Source organism: Petromyzon marinus, chromosome 54 (genome assembly GCF_048934315.1).
Source record: "Petromyzon marinus isolate PM22_M1 ecotype Great Lakes invasive population chromosome 54, UKy_Petmar_22M1.pri1.0, whole genome shotgun sequence".
Taxonomy (NCBI): domain Eukaryota; kingdom Metazoa; phylum Chordata; class Hyperoartia; order Petromyzontiformes; family Petromyzontidae; genus Petromyzon; species Petromyzon marinus.
Window position 1 is genome coordinate 4,647,006 of NC_133720.1, and position 16,849 is coordinate 4,663,854.

The window sequence follows — 16,849 nt, forward strand, 5'->3', positions numbered from 1 at the left end:
GGTGGCCAACTACAAGAAACGTCTGACCTCTGTGATTGCCAACAAGGGTTTTGCCACCAAGTACTAAGTCATGTTTTGCAGAGGGGTCAAATACTTATTTCCCTCATTAATATGCAAATCAATTTATACCATTTTTGACATGCGTTTTTCTGGATTTTTGTTATTATTCTGTCTCTCACTGTTCAAATAAACCTACCATTCAAATTATAGATTGATCATTGCTTTGTCAGTGGGCAAACGTACAAAATCAGCAGGGGATTAAATACTTTTTTCCCTCACTGTATCTGTGAAAAAAAGCTGCATTGCTCATCAGGTTTCTCCAGGATAAGTAAAAATTCTGATACTTGACAATGCATCTTGGAACAGTGTGTAATATGAAATTTACGTCTCTTCTGACACACAGCTCTTAAAATTTTGTGAATGGATTCTTCAACTCATAGCATAATGTCATTAGCACGATTAGGATTCATATGGAATAAGTAAATATAAACATAATAAAAAAACTTGCTGAAACAGTTCCAATATCACTCGCCACTGATATTAGCCATGGCCGAGAATCTAACGTACGTCACTGTGTTCACAGCGCTAACCATCGTGCCACCACTCTGCCACCCCTCTGACATTCTGTCATAACGAAGTGGTACAATTCGAAATTAGTGTTGTACTGTATGTGAATGATTCACGTCATTTGTAACTGGTTTGGAGAGTGGTGACGCCGGGGTTAGCGCACTGGGCCATAAGCTTGGCAGCCTCTGTTCATTTCCCAACCACAGCTCACATCAGTGGCAAGTGATATCTGAACTCGGTCTTGGACCCTCCCCTTCGCCATCCTGTGCTGATGAAATATGACTAAGTATAGTCACACAACCCCCTTTAACCGATGCGAAGTGGAGAAGGCTTCATTCAGCAGTGGATTAACAAAGGGCCGCAAATATTGACTTTTATTTTTTAAATTATAATTCGGTGAGATGTAGCTGACAATGTGTGAGTTAATCTGCCCTGATAGCCAAGAGTGGCGTTCCTGACAACACACACTCCGAAGAGGAATGCTTTATGCTTTGGGTAACTTATAATGAAGCCATCAGAGTAGGTGGAGGGAGAAATATTCGTCTCCGAAGTGTTGTGAAGAGGCTCTTACCAGATGGCCAATCAGCTCGGCACATGCCTGTTGGTGTGTATGTTTGTGTATGCCTGTTCTGGGGAGCGGTAACGTAGCGGTTAGCGCACTGCGCAACGAACCCGGCAATCCGGGTTTGATTCCCACTCACGGCCAATACAGTAACGATTATCTGAACCGGTCCCGGGTCTCCCCTCGCTTGACTTGCTCTCAAATTAGTACCTGATGTGTAAACATCGCCACGACAAAGGCGGCCGGGTGTGCTGCTGGCCACCCACCCCCTCGTGTGCCGTGCCGGCCTTCATAGGTGCTCGCTAAGATCACTTGCCCCTACAGGTCTGTTAAGGCTAAATGGGGGAGGTATTTGTATTTTTTTACTTTGTGTTTACGCTCCTCTCTCTTGCAGACATAGTGGAGTATCTGCTTGATCATGGCGCACTGATCAGTGATCCCGGAGGACCCAAGTGCGACGGCATCACGCCACTGCACGACGCCATCGTAGCCGGAAACTTCGGCATCGCAAAGCTGCTCCTGCAGCGCGGTGCCTCCGTCACCGTCAAGAACAAAGCGGTAGGGGAGGAGGACGGTGCACACAGTGGCCACGAGGGAGGGCTCGTGGTGGCTGTGCTTGTGCATGTACGTGTGCATGTTGACGTATGGAGGGAGGCTCGTGAAGGAAGTTACTGGTCATTTGGAGGCAGTCGCCCTCCAGCAACAACGGAGGGCAGAGAAGCGACGCTCAACAATGAGCGGAGCGCCGGGTGGCTAAAATGCAGCAGGTTGGCACGGTAGGTGGCACGGCTGGTGCATCTACGGTCATCTCGGTCAATCAACCCATGGCATCCGGGTGTGTCCCGTGAACTCCTGCCAGGGAGCCTTCGACACTTGGCCTCAAAGTGCACCTGGCCTGGCACAGGCGCCGTGGTGATGTCACCGCCGCTTAGTGGCGAATGACGGGTGTTGTTGTCGAACTTCTTCCGCACCATACCGTAGCCAACTGTGCCAGTCGGAGTGCTGCACACGCTGCAGGGCTGGAGCATTAGTGCTGGAGCATTCGGCCTTGCACAATTTCATAAGCCGAGATTTGTCATAACTACTATTGCACAAAGAAGTTATGACAATAAAGCAGCGAAAAGTTTCAGTAGTAGAGAACTTTTACGGTAGGTCAGGACCGCTATTACGTTGATCGTCAAAGATGAACCTCCAGATTGTTGACTATATCATATCTGGCCGTTCACCAGCATTGGTTCAAGCAGGCGTCACACTGCTGATGAGACAGTGCATGTCGAAACCATAAACGGTTTGCTTGTGTTGAATCATTTTTTGCTGAAATTATGCACTCCCAGAAGGCCTTGTTGTGGTTTATGGGAAGTGTACATTTTATTTATTAATAAGTAGTCCAGCTGGAGCCGCGTGAATTGGTCATGTAGATTTAATGTACTCGCTCAACGATTGCGTGTCGGAGCACTTTGCACACCTTCATGTGTTTCTCATTTAGCACGTAATGAAGTAGCTGTTTGTATTGTTTCAAGCCTTTTAAGTTATTTAATTAATCGTCACGATTAGGAGGTCACGATTCGGGGGTCACTTAACCTAAACATGACGTGTATACATATCATTTCTATATGTTAAAAACAATTCATTCTTTCAAATTATTTGTGATGTTGAGCAAAGCAATTAATTTTAAATGTATGTTATGTTACATGCCGGCTGAGTGGCATAGTGTTAAACAATTAAGGATATGTCTGAATGGAATTAAATTTCACGTGGTTTTTTTTTAACACAGATTTTTTTTTTACTTTGTTAAACCTATGCGATACACGCGTGTTATTTTGGCATATCTAAATTCGTTTATATGATGAATTTGCTTGAAAGTGCCTTCAACGAAGTACCACCGTAAATATGTACGTGATTATGGCAGGTGCAAAACCAATATTTTGAAGATCAAGATGGTTGTAATAATGAGGATTCAGAGGCTCCGTGTAACGTGTTTCTCTGTGAGCTTGTAAATGTAAGTGCATGTCTTTTGTTGGTTTATTTCAAAAGACCATAAGAGCATATACATTGTAAGATGTTAATGAATTGATCAATTCGCACAGAGCATGTTGTAAACTTAGTTGTAATGCGACTTCCATGACTTGTCCAACTTGACAACGATTGTAAAAAAAAAGTGTTATGCGCTGTTGGTGTAAAAGATAAGTAATGCTCGGCAGACGAGTGTTTTAGAATGGATAAAAATAAGAAAACAACACAATAATGTTAGCCGGTTGGCCATCTGGATAAAAATTTCCAGCAGTGGTTTGTTCACGCACACAATGGGTACACGATGCCCCTCCATTGTCTCAAAATCACGTATTCTGCCGTCAACAAGTAATATAATTGGAAATCTAGTGTTTTGTTGCGTAGATGAGTAGTTGTGAGCAGGGTATCCATGTTGGCATAAATCGATGGAACAAAAATGCTGGTACCATTTCAAAAAGTGGAAAGGACAGATTGTTCCACCTTTGGAAATGTCTTTGCAGTGCAATGCAATAAGTGAATGAGGGAGCAACATAGACAAACCAGATGACTTCAACTTCATTTTATGGAAATGGCATTGAAATTATTTTGAGAATTCTCTGCTGGTACCATCAGGAATCTCCAAGTTGCAGCTCGTGTTGTATACATTTTTGACTTTTGTGTTCTAACAAAGCACAAGATGTTTTTTTTTTCCCGTGGCGCTAGAGTGTCCAATGCTTGTTATCAAGCAGTGTACCTTTCCTCCCCCCCCCCGTATTGAAGCTGATAGGTATTATCACAGTTTAGTCTATACAATATAAACGCACATTTTTGCAATTGAACCACTGAACTACGAACTTGCCGACCTAGGTTCGATTTCAGACCATGGCTGACATCAGTGGCGTGTGGTATTTAAAACTGTTACTAGGGTTCCCCATCACCAACATGCACTGGCCAGCGTGGTGAAGTATGGTCACACAACTACCACGACCCATACAGCATGGAGAGCAGGCATTCAAATTGCAATGGGATGTCAAAACGCTTTAAAAACAAAATGTAATTATTTGTTAATAATCTAATTGTATACGTTGGCTTTCATGGCTACAAATACGATTCATTATTCGTTAAATCTTGATTTGAAGCTTTCGTGACTGCAGTAATCCATACTCTTTGGTTCTTTCGGTAAAGTCACGTAGTTAGAAAAAAATTAAAATAAAACAAATCACGACGTTTCGATTGCAACACAAGCAATCAACATCAGGTGGGAAAACCACAGCAAGAAAACAAAATTTAGCTTTTGGGTTAAGATTGTGTAGTTATAATGCCGATTTCCAGCGGAACATGGAGCTAATTCACACGAGCGCTGAGCTGCTGTGAACGTGTTTTCTTACGTTTCAACATTCTTCTTGGCTGCTGGAAAACCAAATCAATTGGCACATTTGCCCATGATGTGACAACTTGATTTGATTGGCTCTGTCAGGTGCCGGAGAAGAAAGCTAAAAAAAATGTGTACCGACACGACAATCTAAACCAAAAGTAACTAATTATGAATGTTGTTAGTAATTTGTTTTTGCTACATGACAATGAGATAGAGAAGAAGGCTCAGGGTGGCCCGATTTTTGCAGGAATGGATCTATGTGCCTTGTGCTTGTAACATGTTCATGTGGTTTGATGTTGTGGATTGATGTCTCGCTTTGAAACCTTAGCACGTGGTGTGCATGTTTTATCAGAAGATCAGAGTGCTGGAAATCCACGAGTTCGACATTTGTCATTTTAAATCTGCGGAGCTATGCTGGAGTCGCTGCATCTCACAAAAGTGGAACCAGACTTGTTTGCGTTCAAACTCGATTCGAAGATGTTTGTGTTCACTCTGATGATACGATTTGATGTTTAGGTTTGTGGAGATTTTGATTGCACCATCATCAGCATGGTCGCCAGCTCTCAACGTCCAGGAAGGCAATAATTTAATAGATTTCACGAGTAGCGTTTTTAAATGAGTGTTCCCCAGCCCGCTTCGTGTGCTTCACTGGTGTCAGCGCAGAGGCCATTGCGTTAAGTAGCTCATTCTGAGATTCACTGCACATTTTGCGTCTAGATAATGGTGCGAGTACAGGGCCGTCCAGGTGTGGAAGTGCTGTGGTCCGGCTCGTAACCCTCAGTTACGGCTCAGAATCGGCGTCACCAGTGCCATACGAGAGAAGACCCCCCCCCACCCCGCCACCAGTCAGGCTGTAGGTGGCACTGTTGTCAAAAACATCTGAAAGGATGTGGTCAACCGGTTTTCTGAGCTGCTGCTTTCGTGGCTCTTGACTTGTTTTGGGAAACACCGTGGCTCCAGTGTGTTTGGAGGATGTTTTGAAACGCTTGAACTACACAGGAAAGCAAAGCGTCACCGAGTCTCAAGACTTATTTTTTGTTTGAAGGTCCTGCCGAGTTTTCACAGTAGGGGGCAATGATTGCGACGCGTCATCCTGATTTGAGCGATTTGCGGGTCAAGTTTTAGCCTCAGGATGTTTAGCCAATACTAGGTACATTGTGTTTTTTTTTGTATAGCTATGGGAGGGAAGATGAGAACTGGTAGACCCGAGTCCTCAGCATGGGTGGAGGAATTAATAACGAGTGACGTTCTCGGTTATTGATGGTGAAGTATCTGTGGGTTGGGTAGCCAAAATGTCTATTGCCTTGAGGGTGTATAGACGCGACTAAATGTATTACTGAATGTCTTTGCATGAATTGATTTTTAACGTACCGCGCAATTCAAACTGCGTTAAGATTGTCTCGTAATGACCTGTGTGACAAGTGAGGTGTTATAGGGCTGTATAGCTCAGTGGGCCTTACCTGGCAAAATAAAATACAAAACGGTTTATCTTCGTATTAAATCTGCCAGCTGACATTGTTGGCAGTGGTCCTGACATGACTTCAAAACCAGGTCAGGGGGGTCGGCTCAGCTCAGCATTGTCCAGTCTGATACCCCTCACAGGAATCTGCCTGCAGCCTCCTATTGGAGATGAGCACCGCTTTCCATGCTCGTTGGTGTCCATTAAGAGTCGCAATTTGATTTAACGTTGCGATGAGCGCAGTGACCTCTCGTGGCTGGAGGGTTCACCTGTTGGAACTCCCGTTGTATATTCATCCCGCTGTGTGTGTATGTATATTGAAAGACGTCGATTGTCACGCAATCCTGTGGATTTATCGTGAGCTTAAGCGATATTGCCGTGAAAAAAATTATTGATGTCAATCAATGAATCGATATCACACCCCTCCATCAAATTACTAAATGTTGAAAATTAAGATAAAGTCCTGTGGACGTCGACACAGGAAAACTAAAAACACAAAAAACCTCAACAAATTCGTCAGTAATACTGTGGCCTTGAAAGGTATAACAGGGATATATAACGGACAAAGCTTTAGGCATAGGCTCTGCTTCGTCGCCCATAAGTCAGTGAGTATTTTTTTTTATTTTACCAAGGCACAACACATTAACTTGGGGACACACTGTTGACAACGACTAGTCCGTCACTTGCAAGCTCTCGTTCTGGCGAGGCCCTCTTGTCAAACGAACGAACGCACGAAGAGACACCGGCCCCCACCGCCGCCGCTCTTTGGTGTGCCCCCCCCCCCCCCTTCCCCGTAACCTCCAGGGCGGCACGCCGTTGGATTCCCTGCGCGAGTGGTGCAAGGAGTACGGGCGACACTTGGATCGGGAGACCCGCGACACTTGCCGGGATATGGACCGCTTGCTGACCGACGCGGCCAGGAGAGGTGTGTGTGCGCGGGCGCGTTCATCCCGTTCTCCCTTGAACCGCACCCCCGATCAGCGCGGTTGGCTTCGTACGGTGCGGAAGAAGTTCGACATGCATGCATACGAACCGCAATACCTTGCTGATCTCGTCGAGGAGCACAAACTATCACGTGGAACTCCGGTCATCCTCGCTAGCCAGCAGCGGCTTTTGGCTTGTCATCGAACAAAGAAGGTCACCGCGTCGAGCGCTTTCAAATGCGCTTCTGCGGCCGCCTGGAATGCCCTTCTGATATTGTTAAATCACTGGAGCTATGCATTTTTAAATCTAGATTGAAAACTCATATCGTCAGAATTGCTTTTTGTGTTTAGTTTGGTGTCCTTACCTGCACCTCCGATTAGCACGATTGGCTACGCACGGTGTGAAAAAAGTTCAACATACATACGCACATACGTGTCCATCACATCGCAGTTGAATCAGAATTGAACGGTTATCTACGTATGGTGTGAAAGAAGTTCAACATAAATACCCTTCCATTCCTCCCCCTTGTCTCAACTAAAAACTAAACTATTTTGATTTCACCAGGTAAGGCCCACTGAGCTATATAACTCATTTTCAGAACTAACCTGGTCACAAATGGTATATCAACTAAGTGGCTTATTCATGTGGAAATGTATATCAGCCAAATACTTTAAGCACACGGCGATTCTAAATGTGGAGGGAAAAACCAGAGGGCCCAGAGGAAAATCCACGCGACCACGGAGAGAACAAGCAAACTCCAAATACACAGCAGGCGTCAGGGTCGGGATCGAACGCACGACCTCCTGTAGACCAGGCGAGGTAGTTAACATCTAGCCACCGTGGCACCCCTCCTTTCACTGCTTTATTTGCTCAGCACCTTTTTTTTACAGGATGCTCCATAAAGAACATCGCGTTCACGCCAGGACCTCAGATCCCCCCTGAGACGAATGCATAATCAACTGTGATGTAGAATGAAAAAACATCCCCCGTTTCTGCAGGGTCACTGCACGTAAACATTTGCAATCCCCGGCGATGAATATAATCGTTTAGCAGGCAGTGATAAGGCGTGACCAAATCGCTTAAAATGCACCGAATCTCGCTCGGTTTCTGAAGGCATTTAGGGGCTGATCCTGGATGGTGCTTGGATGGGTAACCACCATGCATAACAGGTGTTGTAGGCTGTGGGGTTACGTGGTGGGCAGAAGAGGGCAGTGCAGCAACATCCATTGTTGTACTGCACTTGTGTTCGCCCAAATGACCCCCACGACCCGCACAGCGTGGGGATGCCCACATCTCCAGACAGACAGCTGTACGTGTACACACCAAGGAATGCGATGACAGAAGTCCAGTGACCCAATTATCATCGTCAGTTTTTTATCACTGGCAACAAAACAGTTGGTATTCGGGAGGTCTGCCCCCATTTGCGCGCGACGGTAGTCGGGCAAAGTCTGCTTCCTTACCTCGTTGTCTCCCACGTATCTCTACTGGAGAGGCGCGCGGGTCAAGATTCCTCCTGTCTGTGCCATCACACATACTTTAATCTCCGTCAGTATCGACGACTCTTTCTGTCACGGTGGTGGCTGCCTTTATCGGTGGATTCTCTGATGTGCGTATTGGCGGCCGGCAAGCGTGAAGTCGAGCGTGATCTGGTTGTCTTGCCTTCGGCAATCGTGCTTGTGGCGTTTTCTTTTGTCGCACGTGGGACGGTCCTTCCCGGTATCTTTGCCGCTCGTGACAAAGCTACCTGCTGCGACGTTCTCCCAGTTGCTCGGGTCGACGTGGCAACTCTTTATTGTCTGTGGCAGAGCATCTTTGTTACCTACCTTGGAAATGTCTCCCTTTTTTATCTGACCGAAGAGCACCACCTGCGATGTGCTCGGAACACAGTGCTCAATGCATGCGTCGGCACGTGCGGAATTTCCAAGGCGCCCGATGTTTATCCCTTGTTCAGCTACGCTTCCATCTCCTTTATTTCTCTTCGCTATCTTCCCATTCTACTCGCACACATGTTCTGGCAATAGTTTTTTTTTTTCTCTTCTCCTTACCACTGCCATAATAATGTTTGTTTGCTCCTTTCTCCCAATAGTATTGAAATTTAGCTTTTTGGCATCATGCCATCACACACCTACATTTTTATTGGGAATGTTACCAATGCAAGGTGTCACTGGACAGCTGTGGAGGATGACAACACTCAATTGCTCCTTATGAAGGCCTTGCAATCGGCCTTTTTTTCCACACCAGGGACACAACTTGGTCAAATATCCTTTCACCACCCAAGCTGTTTTGCATCTTCTCCCGATAGTTTTTTTCTCGAACTGATCTCTTTGCATGCTGAATTCATTGACATGTAATTTTTTCGTATTTAAATTAATTTGCACGTTTTCCTTCAGTGTGCAATTTCCGATATATATATGCACAATTGCAAAATGGTAAACAGAAATAATACAAACACATGGCTGCATGGTTCATCGTTGGTGTTGCGTTTGTAATCGTCATCTTCTGTTCGGTAATGTACATTTTTTTCTTCGCATAGTGTTAGGTGCGAATTTGTTTTACGTGCGGCTGAAAGCAGAATGTTCGGTAAAGGCACAGCCCTTGCAATTCCTCGCTCGTGCCACTCCACTCGGGAGGGCCCTTGAGAGCCCCGCCAGAGGCTAATTTGAGACCTAAACGAAACTTTTTTTTTTCCAGGTAAGGCCCACTGAGCTATATAGCTCTTTGCTTTGTCAGAAGCTACCTGGCCACAAGTGATAGCCACAACGAAGTGGCTTATCACGTGGAAATTTATAGCAGCCGAATTCTCTCGAGGCATGTTTCTGAACGTGGAGGGAAAAACCGGAGGACCCGGAGAAAAATCCACGTAGCCACGGGGGAAACATGGAAACTTCAAATATGTCAGGGTCGGAATCGAAGCCGCAACCTCCTGCACACGAAGCGAGGGAGTTAACATCTCTCCACCGCGGCACCCCACGCTTCCCAGATGTCTTCGTCAGAGATTTTGGACATTCAGGAAACTCGCTCGCGGTTTCAACTGCCGCAGCCAGGAGGTCAAAACCGGTGACCTCTTCATCGCAAGTGCAGTGTGTTAACCGAGTGAAAAAAATATTTAACATTTTTTAATTGGCCTGTTTCGTTTAACGTGGTTTACATTTTACAATCAAATTACAGTAAATAAACTAAAACTAAACTAACTATTTATATTATCTGGTAAGGCCCACTGAGCTATATATCTCTTTTTCAGAAGTGAGCTGGCTCTCACAAATGATGGCTGAACAAAGTGGCTTATCATGTGAAAATTTATATCACCCAAATATTCTAAACGCATGTTTCTGAAAGTGGAGGGAAAAAGCTGGAGGACCCGGAAAAAAATCCACGTTGAGAACATGCAAACTCAAAATATACAACGGGCGTCAGGGTTGGGATCGAACCTACGATCTCCTGTATACCAGGCGATGTAGTTAACATCTCAGCCACCAGGGCACCCCTGGATCTCCTCTGATCCAGGGGTGATCTCGTGGGATCTCAGGAGCTGAACAGTGATGATAACTACAACGTTGTTGTAGACTTGGGGCTGTGGGCTGCGATCTGGCGTGGGTACCTTCGCGTGCACTCTGGGTTTTTCCTTGCATATGCCAAACGCTAATTTATGGAATTTCCCAACATTTCAATGCTGGACCTTCCTGAAAAAAATTGTCCTAAAGCGCCAATGAGGCTTTCTTGGGTATATAATTAGCATTATTTTTAATTATTCAACGTTGCTATTTTAAATCCCAAATTATCTTCTCTTCCTGCTAGTGTCATGACATCATTACACTATTATAGGAAAGGGCCAGGCAGCCCATGCTGCATGGTTGTCCTGACTGAATAGAGAGGCTGCTCCTGAAATTCAGACTTTGCGCAGAATACAAATTGCATTCGTGCGACGGGGTTGCCCGTGAAAGACGTTGTGTTGGAAGGTCCAAGCCTCTTCTTTGATATTCCTTTGCAACGTTAGAATAGCGCACAACGTCCGTATAGGATAGGCGGAGTTTTACTGGACATCTGTGAAAAAGAGCTTTGTCGCTCATTGGATTCCTTAATTATAAAAACTGATTCTGTCCACACTGCAGAGAAACCATTCCCTCTTCAAGCCTCTGCCTGTTAACTATTGAGTGTATTCATTTAAAACGTTGCATGCTGTGATCGGCTGATTTATTTGCCCTATAGCCCCATCATACCACCCTGTTCACTCTTCTGAAGTAGCATCCTCCTCTCTTCCGGGTCCCCTCTATGTGCATGTACCCTTCTGTTTGCACAATCCCGAGGTGCTGTCTCATTGCGATTCTTCAAAAAAAAAACCCGTGTTGTATTGAATGATACGTCACTTTCAGTGGCGTCGAAAGTAACCTTGTTTAAAGCAAGTTTGTGAATGCTGCAAATGAAAGTCGTAATGTGAATATTGCTATTCATTATGTCCAGAGACGTTTTTTTGTATTTAGATGCTATATAAATGCACATCATCATTATTAGTCACGTGGGTAATGATGCTTGTATGACAAAAAAAATGTGTTTTAAGTCATTGATGTTATTTATTTGAGTGGAAGTTGTATTGCTTATCAGTGTCTACCTTATTACAGACCAATTTAGACCTTATTGGTCACGCTGTGCCCGTATATATATGAACGTTCATCTTACAAACACAAACATAGCCACATTTTTTTGCCTGTATTGAAAAGGCTGTACGCTGTATTGACCTGAAAACTAAATTTCCCTGTTCAAGAATATGGGTAAACTGTATGCGTTAACAGGTATGTTATATTCGCTATTTTATTATGGTATGACCAGCACTTTCATTTGTAAACAACAAAAAAACTCAACACACTTGTCAACAACACTGCCTTTAAAGAAAGTAATTATATAGTCAAAGACATTTTGTGCTGTGGCCCTAATACATAGTATTTCAATATTAATTTCGTTATTTCCACAATTTTCTTTACTCAGAAATACCTAATTGAGTCTCGTGACTCGTTTTCAGGAGGGTCCTGCCAAGTTTCCTAAATAGACTATGATGGTTGCTATATCTGAGCACGATGGTTATGCTATGTATAAGCACGATGGATGCTATGTATTTCCATCCTTACAGCGGCTTTTGGATAGCCATTGAACAAAGACGGTCACCGCATCGCGCGCTTTCAGATGCGCTTCTGCGGCCGTCTGGAACGCTCTTCCTTTCGATGTTAGGAAACCACTGGAGCTATGCACTTTTAAATCTAGATTGAAAACGCAATTGTTTCGCGCTGCTTTCTGTGTTTAGTTTGTTGTCCTTCCCCCGCACCTCCCGATTAGCACGGTTGGCTACGTACGGTGCAAAAGAAGTTTAACATACATACGTCATCCCAAATTGAGTAATTTGCGGGCAATTTTTTCAAATTTGGGCCGTGACACTGGCACACAACGGCCTACGCTTGCTCATGACGCCATCGTATCTTTAACGTCCACTCTGAAGCACACGACATGTATTCTTACGGTTAATGCACCCGCAGTATTAACCAGGTTGGCTGCTGGATTTGAACCACGAACCCCTGCAACAAGCGTCGAAAGCGCTGCCGCGAGGTCATGTCGCCGCCCCCGCATTCGCGAATGCTCGTCGCTGAATGCGCATCGATGTTTTCCAGAAAGGGTAAAACCTATTATCTTTTCATCATCTTGGACACTACCAAAAAGGTCCCGCAGATTTAACTGCTCGACCCGAATAATACGTTTTCTGATACTTGCATCGTCTTTGTACTGCTCGCCTTTTGGCGTTCTCTGGTCTCAACACAGGTGAGACTACGCCATCAAGAAAGCTGTCTCTGGTGTAGGCCAATCGGTTTCAGAGACAGTGCATAATTATCAGAGCATGTTGTTTTATTGCCAGAAAGGGTAAAAGCCATTCCTTTTTTTTTCCCCCATCGATGTTTGTGTGTGTTCAGCAAGCACCGCGGCGCAGCCCGCTGCCGTTTGGGGTGGCCTCGGCGATTCTCTGTTCGACACGGAGGAGGAGCAGGAGGAGCTCCCCGCGGCTCAGCGTCGTCAGGAGAGAGCACCCAAAGCACGGAAGGCAGGAGCAGACGGCCGCAGCGCTGGCCTTCCCTTGCACGCTGCTCCCGAATTCTCCAAACCAGCCCCGAATCATCCTAGGACTCATCACAGATCAAGGTCAGAGGTGGCTCTGAGGCATTTAAACTAAAAACATTTTTTTTTATTTTAGCAAGTAAGGCAGTCATTAATCCCCTCCCCCCCCCCACTTGGCACAATAAGAGCGTACAAGTGTTGTCATCACATCTACCCCTCTATTTAAGGAATGAAACAGGAGGACTTCTCCACAAATCTGGCTCTTGCCTGATGAAGCTAGGTGTAATTACTGGCGAAATTTCGTACTCGGATTGTAAATGTTGTGGCTTGACTCTCCAACACACCGGTGTGCTGTACTAGTAACGAATTGGCATGTTCTATTTACGTGACAAACCTTAATAATTGGCTGTGTTGGGTGGTGGCTGGATTAACGACACTCATATTTTCGCGATCTCACCCAAAAAAACCTGTATTATGGATTATATTGTTCGCAAAAGCCTATGTGTTAAACTAAGTAAGGCCCACTTGAGCTATACTGCTCTTTTCAGATGCAAAGTGGTCACAAATGATAAGTCAACGAAGCGGCTTATCACGTGGAAATTTATCGCAGTAAAATACTCTTAAACGCTTGATGTTTTTTTATAAATATGGAGGGAAAAATCGGAGGACCCAAAGAAAAATCCACACGACCACGGGGAGAACATGCAAACTCTAAATATCCTGGCTTCGGGTTCAGGATCGAACCCACGACCTCCAGTATACCAGGTCAGGGAGAAAACATCTTTCCATCGCGATGCATATAATGTCTTCAAAATGTGAGAATTACATTTAATTGAACATTGAAGTAATATTTAGAAACCTTTCTCTCTTGATTACGTCACAGTCATGGAGCTTTTTAAGCACTGGGGAGCGTGGCTGTTTGCTTCACACTCTGGTCTGCGGTGGCATCTAGAAACAGAGTTGTGCACAAGAGGCGTCATTGTCGTAATTACAGGTGTGGAAAAGACTTCAGCAGTGATACTTGGCAAAGGGCTAAATTACAAATTGTATTTCGTCAATGATGCACAGCCTATAATTACCAGAACCACGGCACCTTTGAGCTTAACTCGGTGACGTCTGCACTGGTCTCACACAGAATGTGACGGTGGTGGAGGTGGTGGGGGGGTGGCGGGATCTCCTCGTAAATAAAATAAATACATAAATAAAGTATTTCGGAACTAGGGCTCACTCCCTGCCTTATCTCTCGCCTGTATTCTCTGCCCAATCTAGATGCATGCTTACGCTCAGAAAGCTCGCTTTCAGACCGCGGGATTGAACCGCTCCGGGGTGACGTTAACTTTGCGTCAAGCGGCACGCGCCTTGCCAGGCCGTGCACGCAGCCTGCCATGCCATGGGGATTGCCCGCAATAAACGATCTCCGTGGCGCGCACGCGCGTGCAATGCATTACGAGGCACCGGCGTGACTCACAGCAACCGTAGATTTGCGCTCGTTGTGCTGCGATCGCGTCAGGAAGGCACTGCGAGTGCCTTGTGTTTGGGAATGGAATGTGTTGAAGTTCTTTTGCACCGTACATCGTGGGGGAAGGACAACAAACTAAACACAGAAAGCAGTGCGAAACAATTGAGGTTTCAATCTAGATTTAAAAGTGCATAGCTCCAGTGGTTTCCTCATGTCGAAAGGAAGAGCGTTCCAGACGGCCGCAGAAGCGCATCTGAAAGCGCGCGATGCGGTGACCGTCTTTGTTCGATGGCTATTCAAAAGCCGCTGCAAGGATGGAAATACATAGCATCCATCGTGCTTGTACATAGCAGCCATCGTGCTCACACATAGCAACCATCGTAGTCAATTGCGGAAACTTGGCAGGACCCTCCTGAAAACGAGTCACGAGACTCAATTAGGTATTTCTGAGTAAACAAATTGTGGTAATAATGAAATTAATATTGAAATGCTATGTATTAGGGCCACTGCAAAAAATGTCGTTGATTATATAAATGAGTTTCCAATTGATATTTTAAAATGCATAGTTCCCAGTGGCTTCCTAATATGGGACGGAAAAGCATTCCAGATGGCCGCAGAAGCGCATCTGAAAGTGCGCGATGCCGGTGACCGCCTTTGTTGTGATGCGTGTATGGTACACGCCTAACCAAGGCGCCACAGTGTTCCCCTGGTCCCACAATGTCCAGGTGATCCCAATCCCAGCCTCCCATTCTGACCCAGCTCCTCGTACTCGCCCCCCACCCCCGCCGACTCATTCGTCACGCGGTAGACACACTCGACTTCATTACCCCGGCGGGCCAATGATTTATTGGCGAGTTGCTGCTTGACGCAGAGGAGGATCGTAGTGAAATGGTCAAGAGATTGGTTTAATCAGTCATCTCCCTTCGCTTCAGAACCAGATGAGAGGCCCAGGTTTAACGACAACAACAACAACGCTGTTGAAATGATGAGGGAGAAGCTCGTGACTTGAAGAACAAACCAATCTGGCCTTGTTAAGGAATATTGTTTTTCTATATCTATTGTTTCTATCTATTTCTCACAGCGGCTTTTTGGATAACCATCGAACAAAGCTGGTCACTGCATCGCGTGCTTTCAGTTACGCGTCTGCGGCTCTATGGAACGCTCTTCCTTCCGATATTTTGAAGCTACTGGGAGCTATGTGCTTTTAAATCATCTAGATTGAAAACTCATTTCTTTACAACTGATTTTTGTGTTTAGGTTTGTTGTCCTTCCCCCGAACTTCCGATTAGCACGGTTGGGCTACGTACAGTGCAAAATAATTTCAACATACAGTAAAACCTTGGATTGCGAGTAACTTGGTCTGCAAGTGTTTTGCAAGACGAGCAAATTTTTTAAATAAATATTAATTTGGTTAACGAGCGAGGTCTTGCAATACGAGTAGTACGTATACGCTTTGTCTGCCGAGCGTGACGTGATCACAACTGATATACGAGTGCTTTGATATACGAGTGCTTTGGATTACAAACACGTTTCCGGAAAGAATTATGCTCGCAATCCAAGGTTTTACTGTACATACAATGAGGGAAAAAAGTATTTGATCCCCTGCTGATTTTGTACGTTTGCCCACTGACAAAGAAATGATCAGTCTAAAATTTTATTGGTAGGTTTATTTGAACAGTGAGAGACAGAATAACAACAAAATAATACAGAAAAACGCACGTCAAAAATATTATCAATTGATTTGCATTGTAATGAGGGAAATAAGTATTTGACCCCTCTGCAAAACATGACTTAGTACTTGGTGGAAAAATCCTTGTTGGCAATCACAGAGGTCAGACGTTTCTTGTAGTTGGCCACCAGGTTTGCACACATCTCAGGAGGGATTTTGTCCCACTCCTCTTTGCAGATCTTCTCCAAGTCATTAAGGTTTCGAGGCAGACGTTTGGCAACTCGAACCTTCAGCTCCCTCCACAGATTTTCTATGGGATTAAGGTCTGGAGACTGGCTAGGCCACTCCAGGACCTTAATATGCTTCTTCATGAGCCACTCCTTTGTTGCCTTGGCCTTGTGTTTTGGGTCATTGTCATGCTGGAATACCCATCCACGACCCATTTTCAATGCCCTGGCTGAGGGAAGCAGGTTCTCACCCAAGATTTGACGGTACATGGCCCCGTCCATCGTCCCTTTGATGCGGTGAAGTTGTCCTGTCCCCTTAGCAGAAAAACACCCCCAAAGCATAATGTTTCCACCTCCATGTTTGACGGTGGGGATGGTGTTCTTGGGGTCATAGGCAGCATTCCCCCTCCAAACACGGCGAGTTGAGTTGATGCCAAAGAGCTCCATTTTGGTGACTATGGTCCCAGCTGCCTTGAGATCATTGACAAGATCCTCCCGTGTAGTTCTGGGCTGATTCCTCACCGT

At 45.2% G+C, this 16,849-nt stretch overlaps 1 protein-coding gene across 2 annotated transcripts in view; it reads left to right on the forward strand.

The window, feature by feature from the left end:
* Positions 1-16,849, forward strand: part of TONSL (tonsoku like, DNA repair protein) — a 104,064-nt gene that overhangs the window by 27,187 nt on the left and 60,028 nt on the right. For both annotated transcript variants that reach the window (XM_076052101.1, XM_032974430.2), the window contains exons 15-17: positions 1,524-1,687; positions 6,757-6,877; positions 12,828-13,053. In XM_076052101.1, coding sequence (XP_075908216.1) covers positions 1,524-1,687; positions 6,757-6,877; positions 12,828-13,053 — 511 coding nt within the window. The remainder of the gene's footprint in view (positions 1-1,523; positions 1,688-6,756; positions 6,878-12,827; positions 13,054-16,849) is intronic.